The sequence below is a fragment of the Oryzias latipes genome, chromosome 13 (genome assembly GCF_053564925.1).
Source record: "Oryzias latipes strain Hd-rR chromosome 13, Olatipes_Hd-rR_3.1".
Classification (NCBI taxonomy): Eukaryota; Metazoa; Chordata; class Actinopteri; order Beloniformes; family Adrianichthyidae; genus Oryzias; species Oryzias latipes.
The window spans coordinates 17,120,000-17,146,104 of NC_136249.1; the positions used below are offsets into that span (position 1 = coordinate 17,120,000).

At 38.8% G+C, this 26,105-nt stretch overlaps 1 protein-coding gene across 2 annotated transcripts in view; it reads right to left on the reverse strand.

The window, feature by feature from the left end:
* ecel1 (endothelin converting enzyme-like 1) overlaps nucleotides 1-26,105 on the reverse strand; it is a 55,584-nt gene that overhangs the window by 4,820 nt on the left and 24,659 nt on the right. Inside the window, exons 7-14 of one of the 2 annotated variants that reach the window (XM_023961545.2) lie at nucleotides 22,115-22,337; nucleotides 16,577-16,675; nucleotides 15,998-16,072; nucleotides 11,237-11,340; nucleotides 9,484-9,542; nucleotides 6,775-6,826; nucleotides 3,553-3,620; nucleotides 1,997-2,121 (exon numbers count right to left, since the gene is read on the reverse strand). In XM_023961545.2, the coding sequence (XP_023817313.1) occupies nucleotides 1,997-2,121; nucleotides 3,553-3,620; nucleotides 6,775-6,826; nucleotides 9,484-9,542; nucleotides 11,237-11,340; nucleotides 15,998-16,072; nucleotides 16,577-16,675; nucleotides 22,115-22,337 (805 nt within the window). Of the gene's footprint in view, nucleotides 1-1,996; nucleotides 2,146-3,552; nucleotides 3,621-6,774; nucleotides 6,827-9,483; nucleotides 9,543-11,236; nucleotides 11,341-15,997; nucleotides 16,073-16,576; nucleotides 16,676-22,114; nucleotides 22,338-26,105 lie in introns of both variants that reach the window. The other variant, XM_023961543.2, reaches the window with a different exon arrangement.

Consider the following 26,105-nt stretch of genomic DNA (forward strand, 5'->3'; position numbering starts at 1 on the left):
ATGGAGACTAGAATTACATATTTCAAGATAAAGTTGACTTTAAAATTATATGTAAATGTATAAATAAAAATCTTCAGTTTCCCTAAATCACGCAAGTTGTGTCTTGAATCAAGACCGCTCACCGTCACAAAGAAAATTTCTCCTTGAAAATTTTATATAAAGTAAATAAAAACTAGTTTCATGATAGGTATTGTTTAAAATATGATGTTTTCATGATCAAATGACTCAAAAAAGTCATTGTCGTAAAACAAGTTGATGCATTTGACTGAAAAGTTACTAGGAAATCAGTCTTGTCTTATATCAAGTATAATAAGATATTTCAACCAGAAACTAAACAAAAATACTTGGGGAGATTTGGTGCTTTTGGTAGTGTTTGGTTCCAGAAATAGTCTATCGTACGAGCTTCATCTGGTTTGTCTTCCTCATTTGGATTAAAGATGCTGGTTCTAAACCGGATCCTTTCCTCTGGTATGTTCATGTTACATTTCAGAAGATGCTTGTTAGTGTTGAGTCTTCCTCACAAACCCGTTTCTCTCATAGTCTTTCATAAGGAGACACACACACGTCCACATGACTAACTACTTTAGAACAGATGTTCCTCAAGGGCTTTTACATCTGGATTCTTTCATTTCTGCTTTCAGTTCTACAATGACAATCAGAAGATCAGCTTCTCTCAGAGCAAAGCAGTCTTTTTACTTTAAAACTGCTACTCTTCCTTTCCTGCAGTTTCTCACTGATCTAACAAGCCAGTTTGGGCTTTTTTTTACGGTTAAACTGTGTTAAGAAAGATTGATTTTGTGAAAGTTTTAAGCTGCTCTTTCTCTAACCACATGAAGGAGATGTCTTTACCTGTTGGTAGTCTGAACAGAAATGTTCACATGCTTCAGTGGGGTATGTGTAACAGTTGCCGCTGCTCTGGTCTTAAAAACCCAGTCGTGTCTTCAGGATTACGTTCCTGAAGATACCACAAGGTTGTAGATGGGATGCTGAAGTCAGAACCACGTGGAATGAATTGCTGAAGCCGTTCCCTCGCTACCCTCTGGCGCCGTGACTGTCAGGATAATCCTCCTTGCTTTATCTGAGATCTAGCTCCATGGAAATGACCACGAGTCTGCTAAGCTAATGTTTTCCAAAGCACCACCTTCAGAGCACAGATGGGTTCAGACAGCATCTCTCAAAGCCTGGAGTTTGGGTCAGACAGGTTTGTCTGATCTGGGGTTTAGATATTCAACTGCAGCAGAGGCTCTACATTTTGAATTTTCCACCCACTATTTCTCAAGCAGCACTCAGCAAAAATCTAAATGAAAATAAGAATAAGACAAAGAAAATATATCTGGCCAAACACAGTGTAAGGATTAAACATGGTCTAACTTTCAAATGTAATTTATTTCAGATTTACTCCTCTGCATGACACAGTTCATCTCCTTCCTGATGATCTGGTGGGTTTGAAGCCAAGAAGACCTCAAATTCTAACTTGATCTGTCACAAAACATCTGAACATGCGTGGAATTTTCTGAATTTGAACAGCATCAGTGGAAATTCTGTAGTTCAGAACAGAAGCTTTAAAAGGACAAAACAAAAAAAATAAGACAGAAAGTGGAGGAATTTATCAATCCAGATGGAGTTCAGCGTTGAGAGACAGATTTTGAGTTCAAATTCTCCGTTGCGCCACGTTAAAGTCTGTACATTTTCACGTTGGAGGGTTTAAACCACCAAATGGTTTCTGAGTGGAGCTGCAGCCCCCCCAGGGGTTGGGCCAGTATGCAGAATAAATTTCACACCCACAGATTTGTAGAAACAAACTTTAATTTGAAAAATTGAGGGGCCTTATTCAAGCACGGTGTTCCCTCATTTATCGCGGGAGTTATGTTCTAAAAATGACCTGCGATAAATGAAATCCCTGATCCTGAAAAAAACAGCAAGACCACGAAGGGTGAGTGTCTGTGTGCACTGTGTGTGTGTGTGTGTGTGTGTGTGTGTGTGTGTGCAAGCCCACCCTCTGGTTATACACGGTGAAGTTATCATAGAGCTTGACGATACATTCGGCTTTCTTCTGGAACTTTCTGTACGACTCCTCGGTCCACCACTGCTTGAGGTTTCCATGGCGATCATATTGGCCCCCTAAGAACATGAACCATTGCATCACTAAGATGAGGGGGCAAAAGGCAGGGTGGAAGGGTGAGAGTTAGAATGAAGAACAATCCAAAGAACTGCCCAGCATGACATTATCTGATGAGATGATGGAGACGCCACTCAATCAAGATACGATCAACAAAGTCAGTTTCATCTCAATTCAGGTGTTCATGCCCTCCAAAATGATGCTAACAGTTCTGTTAGAATAATTTTAAATCCCCATGTTAGAAATAATTAAAAAGTACAAAACGCAGAGAAAAACAAAATACAAGAACTGAAATGAGATTCATTTACATAAAAGAAAAATGTGTTAGGGGGAATTCAGAAGGCGTCAGGTGCCCGAGGCATAAAATAGTATTTTTTAAACAAATAGAGAGTATTGAGATCAAAGATTAACAGTCATTCCTAATTTCTACTTTACTTTGCGAAGAAATGACTTTTTTGTTGTCCTGTTTTGTGCAGAAAATCAAGAAATCAAGGAGAATCCTGCAACTACAAAGCACACATTACTGTTAAATGGGGCATTAGCATGGACCTCTTCATATTTTTGAGGCCTCCGTGTTGCTAGATACTAGATTTCTACAAAGCATTGATGCAAAAAACCAAAACAGCCACACAGACTTAAGGCTTAGATCTCAACTGTCATCCTGGAAAGATTTATTGGAGAAACCTTTTTTCCAAACACACCACGGAAGCTTTTATTCAGACAGATTTAAACAAATGTATGTTGTTGAACACGTTTGGAGATGTTCGTAAAAAGAGTTTACAACATCTGGCTCATTTGATTTCTCGTAAATGTTAAGTGGTTGGAGGCTTTATGAGAGGATAAGGACTTTAACAGGAAAAACCCAAACAGCCTGAATCATCAAAAATTGACGACAAACCCTAAAGATTGTAATACATAATAATAATACTAATGATAATTTGTTTTCACTTGGTGTTTCAGCTCTTAATTGAATTGCACAGTTTTATTGTTCCTATTGGTAACATATGTGGATTCTTCCACATACATTTCCCATATCTGCACCATTTTTCAATGAAGTTTGATCTGGCACTGATTTGACATCACTTCCTATTTAATGGGATTATTTCCCTGACATGTCTGTAAAATGAAAACTGAAGACATTTCCGGGATTACCCCTCAAAACGGAACCCTTAAGTGTGTCCTCGAGCACCATTTTTTTCTTAAAATCTTCTATTATTAGGAGCTGTACCTACACTGGATTTGATTTCTGACTTTGGATGGATGGAGGAAATGCGTGATTCTTCCTAAAGTAAACATTTGAAAGGGAATCAGTTTTTACTGGAAAACACGTTTTAATTTGTGACAACGAATGAATGATGTGGATGGATCTAAAGATGTTTACATAAGACTTCAAATAGTAGTGAAATTCTGGATGAAGAGGTTGTTCTTCTCACCCCAATCATCATATCCATGCGTCAGCTCATGCCCGATGATGGCTCCTATTCCTCCATAGTTCAGAGATCTGTCAAGAAGAAGGAGAACATTATCAAACCCTTTATTGAATAATGTCCTTTTATTAAATAACATTTAAAAAAGGGAAGCTCTAAAACTGAATAATTCAAATCAACCTCCCACCAAATTGTTCTTATTAATACAAACAGATGAGAAAACAAAGATGTTTCATAGCAAACTCCATGAAAAAAGCCTGAAGTCATTTTCGAGTAACAAGTGAACCGCAAATGGAGTGTGTACGGTACTTGATCTATAGAACAGCAGTTCTTTCATTGCTGGTGACATTTTTTGGATCACATCAAAGTGTTTAGAAGGTCATGATGTTTCTGTGAGGGTTGCTTTGTTTGTTTCTCGCTCAGACATGACAGATATTCATTGAAGTCCTTCGCGGCTGCTTCAGTTCCAGGTGATCAGTTCTTAGTTCTATTAAGGTCTGTCTCAGTTTTTTCACCTGTTTTTTTCTGATGTTTTAACTGTTTTATTGTTTAGTCTTTTTGTTGTTTTTGTTCATAGCAGTCGGAGCATCCACTTCCTCTCCCATCATCCATCCTGACAGGTTCTCGTTTTCTTCTCATGTGTCTCACATTGACCAACGGAACAGCTTCATAAAGTCAATAATGTATTAAGGATATGAATATAAAGCATAAATGCATATTTGGAGGATGTAGGAGAATTCAGAAATTAATAATTTTTAGAATTTCTTGTATCAAAGTCACAAGCAGTCAAAAAGCAGGTTTTAAAAACTGGTCACTTACAAGATAATTACATCTTTCTTTGATGTTTTTTAATATCTGCAGTCACTAAAAGGTCAAACATATAATTTTCAAAACTGAACCCACTAAAGTTGAATTCTGTGGAGTTCCTCAGAACATCAACAAGCCTGTTTGTACGTTTGACATCCGTTTTCTTGTGATGATCTGCTTTGTTCTTGTCACGGCCTCCTTCTTCCTGGAGCAGGACGTGACAGTTACATGTCTGATTGGTGCTGAATAAAATAATAGCACAGGTTTGTTTTGGTGAACCATTTCCAAAGCAGACCCATTGCGTGACCTCACTGCTGAAGTGGATATTTAGCACCTGCTATAACATGTGAACCGTGTGAGAAAACCATCAAGCCTCCCGGTGCTCCCTGGGTTCTGCGGGTCACCTCTCCTCCCACTGACCCAGACTCTCCATTGGATTTGCCATTTGTCACACATGCAGATGCGGCGAGCGTCTGACTCAACTCGAGGCTCGTCGATAAGATGCTTCACACCAAGCCGACTCCTTCGTCAGCTAACAGGCTGTTTGAAGCTTCATTATGCTCCACATGAGTGGACGTGTATGTGTGTGTAACCAGGGCTGCTGCAGTAATAACTTGTAGGGGGCAGTTATGTGTTTTCTACAGTCATTAATTAAAATTGATTAGCATGCGAGTCGTGGCAGTGATATCCTTTAATGAAGACATAGAGGTGTAGGGGCTGCAAGGTCTAATTATTGGATATTCTTGCTGTGTGTTCGTTCACAGAAGTTTCTCTAAATGCAGACGCTGTAGCTTACTGAACTGTGGCGTCACCTGAACATCACCTGCAGCAGCGGGCTGTTGGTAAACAAGAGTTTAGGAGTCACTACACATGTTTACTCACTTCCTGCGCTCAGACTAAACTTAAAAATGTTTGGGCAAGAACGCCACTTTAGAACATCAAGAACTTTTAAAAAAAGACAAAGCCGGTGCAGCTTTTTCATCACTTTAAAAAAACCCAAAAAACAGATGAGAATCTCACATCACCCACTGGAAATTTGAGCTTTTCTAAAATATTTGCAGGTATACACACTTGCATTATTTTAAATCAAACATTGTTAGGATAAAAAAATCAGGAATGTTAGGAAAATAAAGCAGAACATACAGTAATGAAATCAGGCTGGACTGGTTTAAAGACCCACTCTGATAAAAAATATGCTTTTGGTGTTTATAAAATGTTCTTGTAGCATTGTTCTGGTGATGGAGGACATTTATAAAAAGAATTACGCTTACAATTGCATTTCTGAGTATTTATTCATTCAAATCGTTGTAGTAATCGTTGAAAAATATCATATTTCAGACAGAAATTACACTGGGCAGGCCACAAGCTTCCCGCTTCGCTCTATTCTGATGGATCTATTTGCAGTCGACTAGATCTATTTATGCCTTTTCCTTGTCCGAACTGGCTTCTGGCGTCCTGCACACAACTCAGAGTCAAGTGCTCTAATGGACTATTGCTGCTCTGCAGGAACTGTCCCTTAAAACGACAAATCTTTTTTGATTTTGGCTAAAAAAGGAATAATCATAATCAAAAGACCACTGGGAACACTTTGAAAATAGAACACAATGATTGGATTTACCCAGATCAAGAACTTGCAAAGCATAACCTCTAGACACACCTAACAAATGCAACACCTTAAACCTGAGATGCACTCATGTCAGAAAAAAACATATTTCCAATTCTTTTCTAAACAAATTAGATTATTTTAGCTAAAACTACTAAATTACCAACCAATTATAAAAGTTTGAAAACTCAACAAAAACATAAATTATAAATGAACAGCATCATTTTCAAAACTATTTAATTGTCCTTTTGTGTCTTTTGGCAAAGTATAAAAATATTTATATTTAATTTTCGTGGCTCTTTACGATTTCATACTCAGTATAGTCACCTGAGGATTTTGACCTCACCTGGTAAAGAAATAATTCTAACAACAGAGCAAAAGTCAATCAAAACTGTCAGTTTAAAAGTAGAGTTTCTTTGACAAATATATATATATATATATATATATATTTAAAGTTTGAATTATGAAATAAATAGTAAACCAACTATCCATTTCTTTACATCTTTAGACATTAGTCCTATCAGTGGAGAAGACAGAGGAACGGGGAAAGTCAGGTAGGCACTCTGCTGGTGACATTCCCATCAACATGCTGGGCTCAGATTCAGGGAAGCGACCTCTCAATGACATCTTTTCCATTAGCAGGGCCTTGTTCAATAATTGAGCTCTTGGTGGGTAGTTAAATTGGTTTAATCAGGTACGTTGGGACCTAACAAAAGCAGAGGCTTTCCAGGCTCGAGCTGCCGTAACGACCTTGGTTGAGGCCACAGAGCAGCCGTTGGCTCGCCGCAGAGATCTGAGGGGATGCAGGCGATACTTACTGTGGAAACTCGGGGTTGTAAAGAGTCGGCTGAAGAATGCCGGCAGGAAAGACTGGAAAACACATCAAAGAAGGAATTATTTGCATTAAAAAGGGTTGGACAAAGAGATGTTTTCAGGCAACTAGAATATTCATTTCCCCATTCTCTTTTCAGAATGAAAACCTCTTCACTAAAACTGACAAAGAATTTCTTTACTATTTTACTATGGGCCTTTCAAATTAAAAACTGTTTATAACAACAACAACTTATAACAACTATTTTAAAAGGTACTTTTTGAATCTGGATGAAGACCAAAATGTGAAGACTAAGACTGAAGACTAAGATGTGATTAAAGTGTGATGCCATTGCTTTGATTCACGAGGGCCCATGGCAACATAAAGCAAACTGCACGTAAGATCATTTCCTGTCACATGTTGCCTTGATGTTGAGTCATAGACTTTAAATCAAACTTCAAGACATCACCTGGATAAATGAGAACCTTTCTCATCACGTTTCACAAAAAGATGCAAACGTTTTTGTCTCTGGATTTATTCATAAAACAGACCTAAACTTTGACTTGACTTTTTCTCTGCCTGGAACCCTTAAAGTTAGGGATCATAAGAGGGATACTTGTCTTCTTTGCTGTATCCTAAATATGCATAATTAAATATGCAATTCAAATCTCTTTTAGTCAAATATTGAGTTTTTATGTCCAAACTAATCTTTTTTATTAAGTGAATGAAAAATCATAGACATGAATAAAGAAAAATGTTAAAACTACACAGTAACTTGGAACGGATTATGCTGTTTCTAATGAGTGATGAAGAAAAACTAGCTGTGAATTCAGAGGGTTCACTGAATTAATGATCAAAAACCGAGAGGCTGGAGCTCAGTTACACAATAAAAGACTAAAATAGAGAGTTCTGGAACAAAGTTTTCTGTAGTGCCCAAAAAAATTGACCTACAATGATAATAAAAAGGAAAAAGCTCATGAACTCTAACTTGTGTTGGAGCAGAATACTATTGCATTCCCTCAAAGAATGAACATTTTTACAAAACCCTCCACTCTTTGTTCCCGTTCATCCACTCCTGTAAAGAATACTAGAAGGTCTCTTTTGTTAGTAACAAATACACATAATATAAGAAATTATTTTTGATCTATGTTTCTGAAGTCACACCTTGATGGGATTAAACGGGAAAACAGGAAGGCTAAAATGAGATGGCAATAAAAAGCTCAAACTCTGACTGAATGGTTGTCTCCGAGCAGCCAATCTCCAGAAATTTTTTTTTAACGCAACCAGTAAACCGTCAGTTAATGAGAACATCACTGCTGACAGGGGCAACAGGTGTAAAGGAGCAGAATGAGCAGTCAGATTCAGCTGAATGCATCAGGGGGCCTTCAAAAGTATTCAATCAAAGTAGGAAAAGAGCTGCTGAAGGTGCAGAGGTGGGAACAGACTCAGCTATCTAAAGCCTTTGCCATGCATAAAGGGGGGCTTGGCCCGTTTGGGTGCGGCAGGTTTTTGGGTTGTTCCAACTCATTGAGGGTCATAGAGAGGAATGGATGCACCTTAAAGGTAGCACAGGTGTGACACAGACAACACTTTGATTGAGTAATTTTCTTATTTCTATCAGTCAGACAGCCTGCAAGGAGCATCCTTTTACTGAGGGCTCCATTCGCAGGATTCAGGATTTGGGGGGGGTTGATAAAGTGGAACATCTGTGCGACATGCCTGTGTCTCACCGTCTTCACTCTTACTTACGTGTTGTATTACTGTTCACTATGACCTGCTGCCCATAACATGCCTGTAGAAAACATGTGCATGAACATTTCTCTCTACAGGTTCACCGATTGCTCCACAACCTTGATATTTTGTGAGGGTCACCTGTGTGCTTGTCCAGGATTGACCATTTTTCGTCCGCAGACAGCCAGTATCCACCTTAAGGGCAGTTGTGAATAAAGCTTACTTTTGTAGATTTAATGGCATTATTAAACTATATCATAAAGTAAATGACTTCATTGTCCATGGATGTTATTTATATGCCCGGTCCAGAAAACCATGGCGACATGATGCTACTTTGTGCTGGTTAGTCTGCAGGCGGCATGTTAGCCTGCGGTCCAACTAGTCAAACTGAGATGGACGGCGTTTCTTCCTTTTTATTGCAGTGTAACATGTTAGTGCTGTGATGCTGAGCTGACCCTGAAAGCACCAACATCTAAAGATGGATGACTTCATGGCTGGGCTCTGCAAAAATATGACCCAGAGAGTCCGGATGAGTATGCTTGTTTAACCTTTGTCTTCTTGCATCAACTCCTAACCATCGATTTTCTGCCATGACTTTAATCCAACAGGTTGACAGGCGTAGTCGACGGGCTGATTTTCAGAGAGGTGTGTGTGTGTGGGGGGGGGTGTTTGGGGGCAAACTAGATTTGTTCAATGCTCAGGAAGCTGTTGCTGCTTGTTTTTCCTCCAGGGGGGAATTAGGCAGGAGAAGTGGAGATCGAAGTGGAAAGTAGCGAGCCATGATCGAGAATATGACATGAGGAGGTGGATGTTGTTCTTTTTCCCGGCAGACATCGTGTTTCTGGCTGAAGTCAGACAGCACGGCGGTGTAATTGTGTGTTACTAACGCTTCCGTCCACATGATGGATGTGGAGGAAGGATTGTGTTTGTGTTTGCAGAGGCTGATACCAGCATCAGCATGTACAACGAAGAGTCAAGCACTCACCCATTTGGTTCTTGTTAGGCAGGTAGTAGGCATTAAGCGCCTGTGGGGGGAGAAGCCATCTGAGGAGAAGAGAATTAGACAAGCATGATTTTAAAGACACTTTTCTTATCCCACACTCTCAAATCCCCTATCAATCTTGTTGGATTGTGAGCAGAATGGGAAAAAACATCTAAATCTGTATTCCTCTAAAAATCCCGTTCAGAAGTTTTATTAAGTCTGGTCACCGAGCTGAAAGTCCTCATGAAATACAGACTTCTTGTCCAAGGCTAGTTTATTGGCACCAAATCCCCAAATGACTAAATTCAAGATAAGTGGCCCTGACTGCATGTGCATGACTTTTCCTGTAATAACACAACCAAACATTAGGTGGCAGTGTGGCATCTTTTACTGTAGCTGTATCTGATGTTGTACAGAGAAGCCATCACATCTAAATTTTTGGTTTATGATGCTTTTGTTATTTTTTGAGGGTAATTAATTGATTGATTGATCGATGGATTGATTTTCGACAATTTCAGCAATAAAAACAAGAAAAAAAGACAACAAAAAGAAGTAATCTGAAATAGATAATCCCATCAATTTCAGATATTTAGTGGACACAAAGAGATGGAACCGCCAACTAAAGAGAGCTGGGTCTGTTGTGGGACCAAGTCTGGACTCTGTGGAGGCGGTGGTGGAGCGGATGATGCTGTCCAAGCTCAAAGTACACCCCAGGGAATAACAGCCATCCCGCGCTGTCAGTCTTCTCTGACCAGAGGAGTGTTGTCACTGACCAACTTGCTGCTGTGCTACACTGTTGTACCCGGTGCAATAAGGCTACTCAATGCTTTATCTTTTGTGTGTGATTCCTTGTGTGATGAATAAATGGAGCAAAGGACCACTATTTCTCTATGGATCAATAGAGTATCAATCAATTAAATTGTTCATAAATTGGTTATAAGATAAATCAAAGAAAATGATGCTATTATATAACATTTAAAGTTGGTGACCTCAGGCAGCTGAACATTAAGGTGACCCTTCCTCTCAGTTTGGACATCAGTGATTTTGAAGGATAAGGATGAAATATGGTTGTAAAGTTAGCAAACATTACAGAAACAATCTGGACGACTGAACATGAGGGAAAAAAGGATTACAAACCAGGAAATATGACACTAATAAGCAGAAAATCAAATAATGTCATTAATGTGATTGATTTTTAATCTGATGGACTAATGTATGCACATGTGCATGGACTCAAAGGAGGAGGAGGAGGAGGAGGAGGAGGAGGAAGATGAGGAGGAGGAGGAGCGGTCCTTCCGCGACAGATAGTGATTGAAGAGTAACTTTTTAAGCTCAGAGTCAGAATGTGATTCCCTCTTTAGGTCATCGAGTGGGAGATAATGATACAGCCGCTAAGAGCCCCTTTGAATACTGATGTACTGTGGAGTCCTAACACAACGGCTCGATCCAAACATACTGGACCGTGTTTAGGTAAATGGAACCAAACGTCCCACAGAACTCCGCCACCCCCACTGCCTGACTGCAACACATAAGCAAAGCAAATTCATGGCAACTATTTGTTTTATACTTATCTTTTGAATTATGTTATCTAAGTGAAACTGCTTTTCTTTATGTTTTGATTTTTCTTTTTTTGTGAATATTAAATACATGAACTGACATGTGTTAGGCGGTCAAACGTATGGAGGAGAGGAGCGAAGACGCCGCAACCGCAGCGTGAGCATCAGGTGCAGGAGATGAATCAGTCAGGGACACTCACGCAGTCTTGTCAACTTCTTCATGGATCTTCTTAACTGACAGCTTGATGTTGAACTTGATACTGTTGAGGATGTTCTTGAAGTAGGTCTTCTCGTTCACGTCAAACTGAAAAGCACAGATACGAAGTGAGTCTCAGACTGAAAAGCTTCAGTGAATGTTAACATTTCCGGAGTGGATGAGTGGAAAAATCACAAAACATAAATCTCTTGCTGGTATAATTTTACTGACGTTAAACATTTTAATAACAATGGAAACAATTTGAAATGTCCAATAAATTACTCTTGGCTCTTTTCTACTTAACAGGAACTTAAATTTTTATTGTTTTTTCCAGAAATGAATATTGTTGTTAAATCAGTGGTCCAAACAAAGTTCAAGCAAAGCAAAATTAAATATTTTAGTTTTAAAAAAAAAGTCTCACAAACAAAAATGTTTTCAACTTTATTGTTTAAGTATTAAATTTAGCAAATAAATCAGTAACAGGGGGGGGGGGGGGGGGTTAGCAGGTAGAGCTTGGTGTGTTTCTTTGTGAGAAAAAATCTGTGTGATGGTTTTGACACATGGCTTGTGCACCTCTTCAGAGTGGGACGTGTCTACTTTTTGGAGATGCGTTGGTTTCATCACATCCAAAACCTTGAAGGTGATTTGGAAGGAGCTCTGCTGAAGATCTAAAGGTTCCTGTCTGCAGTCCTGAGTCTGAACTGATCCTCTGAATCTAAAATTAAAGAGGTTCTATTGACATTTGACTGTAAATTAAAGTATGGATTGAGCCGGTAGTTGGAGCATCACAAAGTTTATAGAGTGCCATTCCATAACAAGGATAATCTCAAAATGCTGCCCAGAGAAAACCATCAAACATCAGAATAAAAGCAATAGAAGAGGACTGAATCAAAAAGTAAAGCAGTCATTTTGTGTTCTGAACCTCTCCCATCTCCTGGGACTTCACAGAAATACTTCTGAAGGGTCTTTGGACTTAATCCTACAGACATAGTAAAGAGTTAAAGCTTTAGTCACAGCACCCATAGGGAGCGTTGAGCCGAACGGGTGCTGCGGGTTTTTGGGTTGTGCAGGTCTGTGGAGCGGCTGCATCTTAGGGGAAGCGCAGGTGTGTCTTGTCACCTCAAGGGACATCATAAAAATAGAACATACCATTGTTATGCGTGTGAAAGGGTATCGTGAAGTATTTGTAAGGATAATGGAAGTTAGAATTAACTTGAAGCTGAGTTCTGTTTTTAAACACGTCACACACTACCACCGGATGACGACTCTGACCAAAGTGGAAGGTATTCCGCCGAAACATGTAAGGTATGTTTGACAAAAAACAAACTGTGTCTGATAAAAATTAATTTAAGAACTAAGTTTTGGCGATCTTCTCAGGAGGTTTTCAGATGACTTCTGATAAATTGTTTTTACATAGGGGTCCTCCAGATTAGATTTATTGTTTACCTTGAAAACCTCCTGGTTTCTCTTTAGATGATCTGACGTTTGTGACTGGAGAGTGGGACCCTCTTGAAAACAGTTTCTCTGATTGTTTTCCTCAATGCAGGTCATAACTAATGAGGCTTAGAACAGTCAGTAAAGGTTGACATGTTTGAACGGCAAAACCAAAAATGTTTTGACTGCTGAATCCTGAAGATGGGAGTTCAGAAATCCTGGTCTGGAGATCTAATCTTAGACCACTTTGGAAGAGACAATCCTTTAAGGGTTTTAGATGGTATCTTTTTTCCAGTTGATGAAATAAAAAAGAACACTTTAAATTTCACTTTGAATTTCCCCTCATGGGATGAATATAGAATGATCCTGAAAAGAAATGTACAGAGCAGTAGATTACAGTGCACAGTTGTGTGTGACTGCTGAGGAAGCATCAGTTTTTAGATGAGCTGAGCTGTTCCCGCTTTGGATTAATGCAGCCTCACTTATCCTTGTCAGAAATTTATCCTGCTGGTAAAAAAAAAAAATTAAGTTTTCCCAAAAGATGGGTCTGTTCCTGGTTCTGGTGGAGAATAGAGGAAAAAAAAACTTTTTTTCAAATTTGCAGTAATGGACGCTTGGTAAAAAAAGGAAATCTAATAGCAACGAAATCAGGCCCAGTTAACAAAAAGCAATAATGTGATGTCTATTATTATTTTGAATAAATTTATGACATTTTAATTAAAGGAGAAAAAAGGCTTCAAATGTTCACAGTTTTTCTTTTAGATTGAATTAAGTACATTTGCTCAGTTTGGGTTGCCATGCAACAATAATGAGCTGTCAGCACCTATTATAAGTGTAAAGCAAAGTCTAATGAAGTTTAGCAAAAGTTTTGCAATTCTATAAAAGCAATATATCTTTGGACATTCTAATTACCTTTTTTGGGGGGAATTTTCAGAAATCTCATCTTTTCATTTTTGTAAGTAAGTGGCATCAGAGTTCTGCTGCTGTGTGGTTTGTTATGTTTGTGTTGACATAGGACACGTGTCCACAAACCATCACACCCACTGACCCACTGTGGTTGTTATTTTCCTCTAAAACACTCATCCTCTCAGAGAAATGTTGTCAAGCACAAACTAAACATTTGATCCCTTTTGCAAAAAACAAAACAAAAAATAAAAATAAAAATAAACACCCGGAAATGCTTAATCTACATTCAGTTACCCATAAAATGACTTAGCAGTGTTTCTGTTTATTCCCCCACAAAAAACTAGCTTTTACAGAATCATAGTTAATTCTGAATTGGTCTGCATTGCTTGGTGTTGCACTGCCTGTTGCAGTGAGTCTCTGACTCTGTGGCCGCAAACAGATAAAACAGCTGTAAGTTCATAGCATCTGCACTCAGCGGACCATCGTCCCCAACAGCTGACAGCTTGTCTGCTTCAGACGCATTCATGAATGACAGCTGAGATGTGGAAGGAATTTGTGAGACTTGAGTTTTTGTTGAAGAAAAGACATCAAATTTATGGCATCTGATTTTTGGGTGTAACTTTGGGTTTAATGGCTTGAACTAAACCAGGGGTGGGCAATTATTTAAACTCGCGGGCCACGTTGGGTTCTAAAATTCGATAGAAGGGCCGGACCACAAGCAGATGCGTGGAGTGAAAATATTATAACATGGAATGTAGATGAAAACATTTGGATTGAAAATTATATTCTAAAACAGAATATTCTAGAGTTTTTAGATTAAAACTTTTGTTCCCATTTTAGATCAATTTTTACTGTGAAGCCCTTTGGTACCTTCAAGGAGTTGTAAAGTGCTGTATGAATAAAGTTTCATTCATTCATGATCTTTTTAATAAAATAAATAACATTATTTATGAAATAAAACAATGACCAAATAACACTCTATGATTTTCAAAGACAAAAATTCAGGAAAAATATACTGATACATTTAAAAACACACACACACACAAAAAAAACAATAAATAATCGATCCTCTCCCATCAAAATCCTAATAAAGACTTTGAGGGCTACAGCCACTCACGTCTCACAGTTTGCACAGCTGTGCTGTGTCCTGCGCGTCTGTGTTTCTCATCCAGTAGTAATGGAAAAAGCGAATTTCCATGTCTTCTGCTGCAGCTACGCATATATCTGCATTACTTTTTCACTACTACAGAGTTCCCTCGTTTATTGCAGGAGTTAAATTCTAAAAATAACCGTGATCAGTGAAATCCACAGAGTCTGATTACAGAAGTTTATGGCACTAAAACTCCTCACTGCTGCACACTTCATACACATTTCTCACACAGGCATGAACATTTTCATCCTTTTCTCTTGTTTAAATTCTCAAACCTTCATTGAAATTAGGTCCAGGATCTTAGAATGAAAACAAAGAACTGATCGATCGCAGATTTCTGTAGATTTGAAGAACTCCGCGTTTCTGAACAGGAGACACGGCACGGACTGGGGAGATTAATTGACTGGGTCTCCAGCCAATCAGGACACAGAACAGGGTGCGCTGTTTAAAAAAGGCAGGATGATCACTCTAAAAGAACGAGCTTAACCGGGAAAGATGACCTGGGACACTTCTGTTCTGTTTGACAGAGATTTTGAGAGGGTTTCAGGTTGGAGCACAGACTGCAGAAGGGAGGAAGAAAATGTCACGTCTTGATCATGTGGCCAGATTAAAAAAACTGGTTTGACCCAAAGGACTGGACTAACTGAAGATCAACATTTCACAGTTCCAAATATTTCTAACAAAACATTTCACATTGACAGACTACTGTTGGTTCCTGCAGTTTCCAAAAGTTGAGTGGGTGGCAGTTCTGCTCCTCCCATGTTCCTCGACCACAGCTTGTGTTTTTAAGCCAGAAACAGCCTTGGAGTCATTTACAGCTCACTTTAAAAAGCACAACAGCTTTTGTCTTTGTCCTCCACCAGCAGATGGCAGCTCGTTCAGAGTACAGTTCTGTCTGTTTTGAAAGAAAACCGTTTTCTGCATCGTTGCCTTCTGAATGCGCAGAACTGGGGAGTTAATGAAGCTTTGATGGATTAATTCAAGGATATTCATTTGCAATGAACTGGAAAACAATTGGAGAGTCATTGTCATCGTCATTCACGCTGAATATTGTCTCTGATCTGCAGGATTTCTTGGATTTTGTCTATAGCTTCACTTTTGGGCAAATGATCAACCTTTGCGCAAGACTTCAGTGGAATCTCAAAAGAGATGATCAATAAAGTGTCTTGGAAATGGCAAAGTAATGTTATTCTCTGTATAAATTGAACAACACTAGATGTACTGAAACAAGTGATTGAAATGCATGATGAGTATGTCATTGCAAAGGCTACTCACCCCGTACTCCTGATCTATGAGCTCAGGCTTGACCAGGAAGTCTGGGTATCCCGTCATTACCATCATGTGCTTCAGCTGGGAAGAGAAGGATGAGGGGAGGAGAGGAGGAACATCGTGAGTCATGCTACTCTCTCCCTCATTCACTTATTGTACAGTTACTAATAACCACACATACATACTTGGCTTTAACATTATCTGAGAACACACACACGCACACGCGTACAAACGCATGCACATACATCAGCTAATCAGGCAACCCCAGTGTAATAGGATTACAGGGAAGCTCTTTATATTCAGCATGGCTCTCTAAAAGGATTATAACTTTAGACTGTAAAAGAATTGGAAAGGATATCTTTCCGTGCAGACCCTAAATCAGCACCACAGAGGGATCGCGGATTAAGCAATCCTCACTCTCAATGTCAAGCCCTTGATGTATCCTATCACACTATCTAACCATGCAATCAATCAAGTCTCCCTGAGAAAAGAATCACAAAGAAACAACTAAGTCCTTTTGAAAAACTAATGAGATCTGGCAGCAAGTTGTGATTGGGATGCAAAGGCGGATTCAGACTCTGGAACCTTTGCTCGGGCCGCCTGCTTGGTGGCTTCATCCATCCAGTCCAGCTCGTGCAGGCGGAGGTCCAGGGAATGCTTTATGTCCTCCACCAGCTCCTGTACCTGTAAGGAGATTGCAGCACAAAGAAACAGGTTTGAAGGAAATACCTTAATGTTTTAAAACACAATTCCTTTACCTGTTTATGCAGAACGTAAATAAGTAGTATGACTAAAAGTCCCATTTGTAAAGCATTCTCTGTTGTCTTTTAATAATATTATACCGTTTTAGTAAAAAACAAACAAACATAGGACATGGAAAGTGGGGTGGCCCTAAGTGGTCAGGGCGGACAGAGACAAACAGCCACCAGATAGTAACTTTTGATGTAAGTTTCCTGTGGTCCACCCTGAGAGGCATGTCAGCAGTGGCTATCTAGACTTCGTGGTCCTCCCCTTTAACATAACGAAGCCCACTTCCTGTTGTCAACATGCTTTCTATAGGTGTCCAAGGTTCAGACGACCACCCAACAGGTCTTTCTCCCTAGAGGCCTAATGGGTGCTTCAAAATCCCCAAATGCTGGTTGAGTATCTCGAATTCTAACTGATGGAAGAAAAAGATGTAGGAGTGTACCTAATTGTCCACAGACCTTGGGATAGGAGGGCTCCAACCCTCCAGTCCAAGGCCTCCACCTACACAATGAAATACTGTGTATCAGCTGGCATGAAACTCCAAAACAGCCTTTGGTAGAGCAGATGTCATAACATTTGTCTTATCATGAGATTAATTTTATGACATCTGCTTAAGGGATCGCATGAAACTCTTGTGTTGGACATTTTCAGCTTTTGAATGTTAGAGAGTGAGGATATCATCAAAGATACACGAAACAAATGTGTTGGCCGTGTCATTTAACACATCATTGACCATATTCTAAAAGCAGAAGCCTTTGTTATTCTAGACCAGATTACAAAATACTCATGGTGTCCATGAGAAGTATACATTCACTTCACAAGCCCAAACAAGATGGTTGGCCTTGGGTAGGTCAAATTAGGTATAAGATCTGAGTTATTGCAAGAGTTCAATCCAGAAGCTATGCAGGGCAAATGCTAGCAACTACAGATGGCTATCTGACTGAGTCCTAACTGAGGACATGGTCCTAAAATGCCTTGATTTGTATTTCTATTTTTTTTAAACAAAGGAGGACCCTGTCCCTACTGGTGACATGAAGGGTGAATCCGACCAGTGGTCTTATGTTTCCCATGACTTCTCACCTAGAGCCTGATGGAGTAAAATGGTTTCATCAGTGGGTTAGTATTAGATGTCTATTGCACAGTCAAAAAGGTACGTGAGGAGGTTGGGAGAGGGCCTTAATTTTATTAAAAACCTCAATGGACTCTGGGTATTGGGATTGCACCTTACAGAGGTTAGAAAGATCCTAACCTCTATAAGGTATATAAGATGTTCTTTGTTTTTCTTCAAACAGAAAGGTGTTACTTTATAGCTCAGAGACAATTCTACAAGCATGATGAGTCCCACAGTGTCGGTTCTGGCACAAATGATGCCCTGGGCGAGCCACACCAGTCCCGCCCCTCGGTACCCTCCAATTACGACCCAAAAAGGTACAATTGCTTATTATGGTTTACTTTATTATAGGACTTATAAAAAAAATACTAAAAGTAAAAACAACTCTTACAAGGATAACATCACACATGTTTGCTTGAGGTTTCAAATGACCTCCATTATAAGATAAAAAACTATATACAACTAGTGCAACTTAAAGCTTGAAGCCTATTGAGATGACTATTGCTGTAATATTGGGATATATAAATAAAACTGAATTAAATTGAAAATTCTCATGGCTTACACTATGAACTTGGTCTGCTTCTCTTAAACTAAAAATGTGCCCATCTTGCCTTAATATGGGCAAAGTCAACAATCAAATCCTCATATGTTAGTTTTTTAGCAATGGTGTAGTTTTATGATTATACTGCCAAATCAGACAGCCGATCTTGAGCCATGGATGATCTTAGGAACATTTTGATAAGCTTAAGCTTTTTATCCTTACAGCTAATTCTTTCCAAGTTTTCATGCAGTGGATATGATCTGAGCTATTGTCATGTGAGTTGATGAAAGAACTGACATGCTTCCAGACATGAAATCCTAAACTTCCTAAACGGGTTCTGAAGTGGTCTCTGTCTCCGTCTGAGGTAGATGGCTGTGGGACACAGCCATCTACCAAGGGACCACAGCAGCTGCTTCCAAATATTTTAGAAGTGCATCTAATATGAATAGAAAAACGGAACATTCTTACAAAATATTTAGACAAATATACTAAAGTAGATGGGATTGAAACTGTATATTTTAATACAATTTCTGACAAGCTGAGGAACCACCACAAAGTAATAGTAATAATACTGAGAATAAGAGAAAAAGTACTGAATATATGAAATTCCAAATATCTAAAAAACGTGACAGCAGCTCATTGTGTCGTGTTTTTTGCTATTTGCACCAGCGAATGAATTCATTCAAATTGGTTGGATATAAGTAATTATAAAATTGTATTTAATTAGCTGAATTGTGTGCACAAATTGAGTTTGGATTATCTAAAAGTGAGCTGCACGGTGGCGCAGTGGTTAGCGCTCTTGCCTCACAGCAAGAAGGCCCCTGGTTCAAGTCCCAGCTGGGGGACATGAAAAACACAACATCAATGGGGGACCTTTCTGTGTGGAGTTTGCATGTTCTCCCCGTGCAAGCGTGGGTTTTCTCCGGGATCTCCGGGTCCCACCATCCAAAAACATGCTTCATAGGTTGATTGGCAACTCTAAATCTTCCATAGGTGTGAGTGTGAGTATGAGAGTGAGTGGATGTGTGATTGAGGACATTCCACCCTGCGACAGACTGGCAACCAGTCCAGGGCATCCCTTGCCTACGCCCAAGTGGCCGGGATAGGCTCCGGCAACCCCGTGACCCCGAAAGGGAAAAACAGTCAAGAAGATGAATGAATGATGAATGAATTATCTAAAAGTAGAGGCTAACAATAGCCTAACTACCTTTCAAATAATATTAATTGTGCATGTTTAATAAAGTTGTAGGTTTACATAATGCATTAACATTGTTCAACCTTTGTCCTTTTCACGTGTCTCTTGGTCTTCTTTATTCTTTTTTTCTAAATCGGTCACCGGATGGTTTTGTCCTTTTCATTTTATTGCACTTACGAAGACAAACAAGTTAGCATCTTCTGACACCAACTACCATTAGGATCACAACAGCTGCGGGCTAAACCAATGCTTATTATAGTATGTTTGAGAGACTGGAATTGGGTTTTAAAAATACATCCACAGTAAATGCAGTCTGTAATCTGGTGTGAAACTAGTTTGAGCTAGAGATGACTGTTAGACTGAAAAACTGTTAGACAATTGCCTATGTTTCTGTGAGATTCACCCAGCCCCCTGGTGAATTGCGCCCCCCTCTTGAATTTTTTGACTTGTTATGTTCCAGAGGACTTTTACGAATTTCTCGCCCATGAAATTACAGTCTGCTCCAGAATCAATGAACGGCTCTCCCAGAACAGGACAATCCTTAAAGTAGAGAGTAATGACAGTCCTAACAAATACAGGACAGGAAGAAAAGAACAGTCTGGCCTTCCTCCCTCCTGTTCAACCTGATCTTTTATTGGACAATTTTCCTGCTTGGTGATCTGGTTCAACAGAAAAGAAGCATCTGGGTAAACATGTGCCCCAGCTGCAAGGGATTAAAAAGTGTCTTCTAGAAAAATGTAGTTTGTCCAACTTGGAAGAACCAATCATGAAACTTTGGTTACTCTATCTTTTTGTCTCACGCATCCGATGCACACCGCCAAGTTCCACAGACTGCTCAGAGAGGATGGCGGGGTCACGAGCTGCCAAGTCATCCTTTGTGTTGTCATTGATTTGCTTACTTATTTGAGTCCAGCTTCATGTGCAGGAATCAAGGGATCAAAAACCCCTTAATGTGAAAAAAAAGTCCTTAATTGAGAAACAAATCTCCAACATTTGTTTCCATTCCATTCCAGAGAGAAGTGAAATTCCAAAAGTCACCTTGGAGACTTCAGAGGGAAAGAAGGGGGGTGCAGAGTGAAACAAATCACACTTTGGTTAATGCATGAGCAGCATATAGTGGAATCTTTCAAAAAGCATTCTGGGGAGGCAAACAAGGGTTGTGACCACACCTCGATGAGCCAAGGCCAGCAACCAAAACAGCTTTAGGTTTGATTGATTAACTTAAACTATGTCAGCCAAGCCAGCAGAAATGTCTGGATCTGTAAACATGCGCTCCCATTCCAGAGCCATTCTGGGGACCATTTAGGTCAGATGATCGGGCAGTGAAATGGAGAATGGACAACCATGAGGAGATCAGATTCTCAGACTCTCGTGAATGGTACAAACTCAATCAGAGGACAGGATCGTGATCCTGAGGATCCCAAATCCTGACACTTCAATTGAGTAAAAGAATTTATTACAAGGCTAGAACAAAAAGCTACGGAGCATCAAGAAAACCACAGAGAAATGCTCCAGCAAAGTTTGTGTTTGAGTTCAGCGACACGAAGGATCCCCGACTTTAAATAACGGAAGAGGTTAAAGTCTGGAAGAGCCGGAGCAGGTGACCCCACATACATCAATCCCACCAACCTTAAACCCTCTCAGGAACCAAAGCCTTCCTGTCGTATATTTAGAGTTTCTTTTTCCATGTCAGCCTTGAATTTAAAGCAGTTCCTTCACTGTCTGTTTCTCCGTCTGGTTGCTCATCTCTGACAGGAGGGTCAGGGGCAGCTGGATAGACTCATTCTGAACAACTGGAGTTCTTTAACCTTCAATTGGGTTCATGTTTCAAATATAATTGCAAAATAGTGAAAGAGGAAAAGGAGACCCTTCATTTGAAGACGCACCAGACCAAGAAGAGATGGGAGGAACATCAGATTTAAGATGAAGACTTCTCATTTGTCCTCTGAGAAGTGATGGAGTTCGGCAGCATTTACAGACGTTGAACTGGACCCTCAACGGCACACAGAGGCCATGAATAAGTAAGAAGGAAAGAAACTTCACTTCTTGAGTTTGACAAGCATAATGAGTCCCGTGATGCTGCTGATCATTTCAAACTTTGTAGTAGAAATTACAGCTTAATATGCAATCATCTGCTGGAGCAGCAGGATAAGAGACGAGAACCAGGACTGGTTCAAAAGGTCTGTCTCCTTTTGCAATACCTTCACCAGAAAATGGATCAAAGAATTTTAATAAAAAATTGTTTTCGTAATATCACACATTACTATTTTATAAAGATAACATTTAATTTATGATTAGGAGTTATTTGAGAAACTGAGAATTCCTAAAAGAAGGAGAACAAACTGAGCTGAAATATATTTGTATATTTATGCAGAAACCTTTGGGAAATACTTTTCACATGATAGTGAACAATAGGAGGAGGACGTTAGTCTTTAGTAAGCACAGATACAGATAAAACACCTCATCCATCAGTGACCCATGCACTCCTCAACCACAGCACCACCATCAGTCAGTGTGCAGAACCCAAACCTTGGCCTTGCTCTGTGAGGAGAAGTGCTGCTGGACGAATAAGGCTCCCAGGGCCATGCCAAAGTGTTTGTTGGTCTGCGTGAGGCAGAGCCTGCTCAGCTCCAGCTGCTGCTCCGTGCCATCAATTTCCCGGGAAAACTCATGGATGGTGCTACGGAAGGCCGTGGACAAGTGCTCGCTCAGAGCCGCCACGATGCGCCACAGCATGTAGTTATGGAGGACCCTGAATAGAAAACAGGAAAAAGGGACAAATGTTAGCCATACAGGATTTCATCATTAAAACTGTTAAGGACTAGACAAACTCTGTGAAAAGGTATTTTTAAGGGATTAAAATAAAACATGTTCACTTCCGCCCACTCCTTTTCAAGCAATTAATCAAACTCTATTTGACAAACTTAATATTGAATGGATTGAATGGATTCAATGTGTTGTGTACTGTACGCATTAGTGAAAATATTATTTCTCTTTATCATTAAGGGAAATAATATTATGGTGTGTATATGAATATGTATGTGTATTTCTCTATCTTCCTTTTTCTTTTTAATTTTTAAATTTTCAATCAATTCATGACTAATTTTCCTAAGTTTGATATTTGTATTGATATATAGGCTGTTAAAGTACAAAATATCACTGTATTATATTTTAACCATAAACTGGTATACGTAGTATTTTGGTCTAGTTTGTAGTTTAAACATCTTTTACACTTGACATAAGACTAAGCTAACTTATGAACAATGTTCAGTTTTATGCCATTTCTTCTTTCAAGACAATAACTTTCGAATATCTTGTCAAGTCATTTGATCTTGAAAACATTTTTTTAAACAATATCTCCATTAAAACCTTTTTTTTTTAACGGATATATGCTTACTTTATGGCATAATATTTAGAATATCAGAGCAATATACTACATATAACCTGGATATAAGTTTAGCTTATATCCAGATTAAATTTTGCCTTACAAGATCAGGACATCACAATTTATTTAAAGAAATCTCACCAAGATAAGACCAGTTCTATTAATAGAATTTATCACTAATAACAAGGGAAAAACATCCTGTGTTCAAAAACATTTTGTAGTCTATATTTTTGACCCTTCGTCTTTAGCTTTTTTAATTGACTGTTTTAAATAAACCAATTTCAATAATATGTTATTCAGTAATATAATTAAAACTGCTGATTAACTTGACTGAAAATGTTATATTAAACTATTTCTTTCTATTTAAAAAAAAATTACTTCAATCTATTTTCACTGAAATGAATTCACTCACACGTAAATATTTAGTGAGTTTTCTCTTCCAGTCTAATCTACACTTCATTTCTTTATCAGAAGTAATAAATAAATGTAAATATAATGTATATGTATGTATATAAATAAATGTAATAAATGAAAAGTTATTATGAACTAAAACAGACTTTTTTAAGCTTCAAGTAACAAATTTGTCCCCTTGAGTATTTTTAAAAAATGCCAGAAATTCAGTGAATACAATTAAGTGGGCTCAAGAAGTCATGGGGATTCAAACATTTACACTTAGATTTTCTTTAATTATATTTCCTCATATATTAAATTGTTTAATGCTTTTCATATTTCACAAACTTTTTCTGACAGGGTTTCTGGATCCAGAGAGAAAAGTTCAAATAGAAAAAAACAAACTATGAAAAGTTGCTGAAGCCCAGCAAATATCACTCTTTTCTAAAAGAAAAAAAAAAAAAGAAGCAGCAGAGGGTTGTGGAAAGTGTCAAACAAGAGGAGAGGAAAAAACATCATGCATATATGTATTAAAGCTGTTCTTCTCCCCTCAAACGATGGAGTGCTGCTGTGTCCCGGTGCCCCCACTGGGTGCACACATCACATCAGCCCTGCAGGGACAAACGCTCCTTTCTCCTGTTGTGAAGCTCTGTGCAGACCTCAAGGCATGTTGTTGTTCATCCTTGTTTTTCCTGGTGATTTTCTCTATGTAGAGAAGGTATTAGGTCAAAACTGTCTTGGCAGCAACAACCCCTGCAGGTCCAGACAACTTGTTGAGAAGTGAACTTAATTGATTGAAGTAAAGGTGCAAACTTGAAGAATTAAGCCTGGATGGGATGTATGAGGCGATGAGGTCTGGAGGAAACAGTAGGAGCCAAGATAAAATATAAACTTCGTTAAGTTTTGGTAAGTTTAGTACTTTTGTTTATTTTTGTTTTAAGGCTGTGGTGTAGAGGCAGAGAGGTTGACCTCTGATTGGAGAATGGCAGGTTTGGTTCCCACCTTGCCCCCCTATTTGTTGAAGTGTCCTTGGGCAAGACACTGAGCCCCTCATTTCTTCTGGTGGTTATAGGTTGGCGCCAGAGTTCGGCAGCAGGGTCGCCATCAGTGCATGAATGTATGTGTGCATGAGTGAATGGGACTGTGAGTGTAAAGCGCTTTGGGCCTTCAAGGAGGGTAGAAAAGTCATAAATATATATGTAAGTATACGCCATTGATAGACACTGGACAATGAGCACGTCATTTGTATGGCATGATTAATGAATGTGTTTTGATTAACCATCATTGAGATACATGCAGAGAGACACTGCCTTTTGACCTTCACTTATTTTTGTTTCTCCACAAATCCCAGTGTAGGATGCTTTTTTAAAGTTCAACAAATGTTGACAAGTTAGACTTACATTCATTGTCATTATTTTGGAAAAAAGGTAGATTTATGTTTTAAGAATAAGTGCTAGTATTAGATTTTATGAGAAATGACTAAGATGGGCAACTTGTGCTCATTTTGTTCACATTTTGTTCTAAAAGGGCTCATTTATATTTAAAACACTATTTTTTTGTCACTGTAATCAAAACTAACTACAATTAGAATAATAAAAACTCAAAAAATACAAACCATTTGCTTGGAACTACCAAGAAATTACTTATTTTGCTGTATAGCCTTCAATTTCAGGTAATTCTAACAGTTAACTTTTTTAGCTTAATTTTCCCTGTTTAAACGCTTGTGTGGAACGCCTTGTTTCCAGATTTTATATCTTACAAGATTTCTTGTTCAGTAAAAGTAGTTTGTTGCATGCACAGATAAGTGTACTACTTTCAAGTGAGTTTCTCCTTAAGATCAATGTTCCTTTCCTAGTTTTAGGCTGTTTGTTACAGGTGTAGCTTCTTCTATTTGTCTTGCATGATTATTGTAGGGACTGTGCTACGTCCCTTTTGTCCATTGTGAGCACCCGGCCAGCGAATGTCTTTAGAAGCACACAAACATGTGGAAGCCACATTAATGGTACAACAGCAGCAGCCTTTGGTTGTGGGAGAAACAGGAAATCTCACAGTGAGACAGAAGATAATCCACATGAAACTGTGTACAAAAGTCCCAAAGCCACAGCGTTAGAACAAGCATGAGTCACAACTGCAATTATATGACTGCCTCCTTAACATTAATTAAGGAGGAAGCTGTAATTGAACAGCAGCTCAGTGCCACACATTACGAGTTAGTTTAATAAGTTATGGAGCATTTCTGGAAGTCCTCAGGATTATGATGAAATAGCAGTTAGATTAATGGCACTAATTTGCTCAGATTTGATGAAGATTAACAACATTTTAAACAGTTTATGCTGGAAAGAGCATAGTGGGTGTGTGCATGTTGAGTTTCTGCATGGTGTTCTGTAATGACAGAAAGGCATATTCTGTTTTTGTGGTTGATTGTCGGGCAGTGCCTTGAACCAGGCATGAACACTACAGTTAGAACTGTTTGAGAATGACCTCTCCTCCATTCTGCAGGATGTGCATATAGAAAACCAGAGTCCTTCACTGGCAAACACTGAGGAGAATTGTTTGAAACTCTATTTACTAAAACTCAAAGAAATCCTTGTGAATTTAATAAAATGTGTCATTCATAAAGTGTTATTCTTGATAAATCTTTCTTTAAAAGTATCATGGTTTTGTTTGGTGGCTTGTAAAAAAAAGTGAAAAATGTTTTTAAGAGCTTTACAAATTTCAGCATCTTCCTGATGTGACCATCACTGT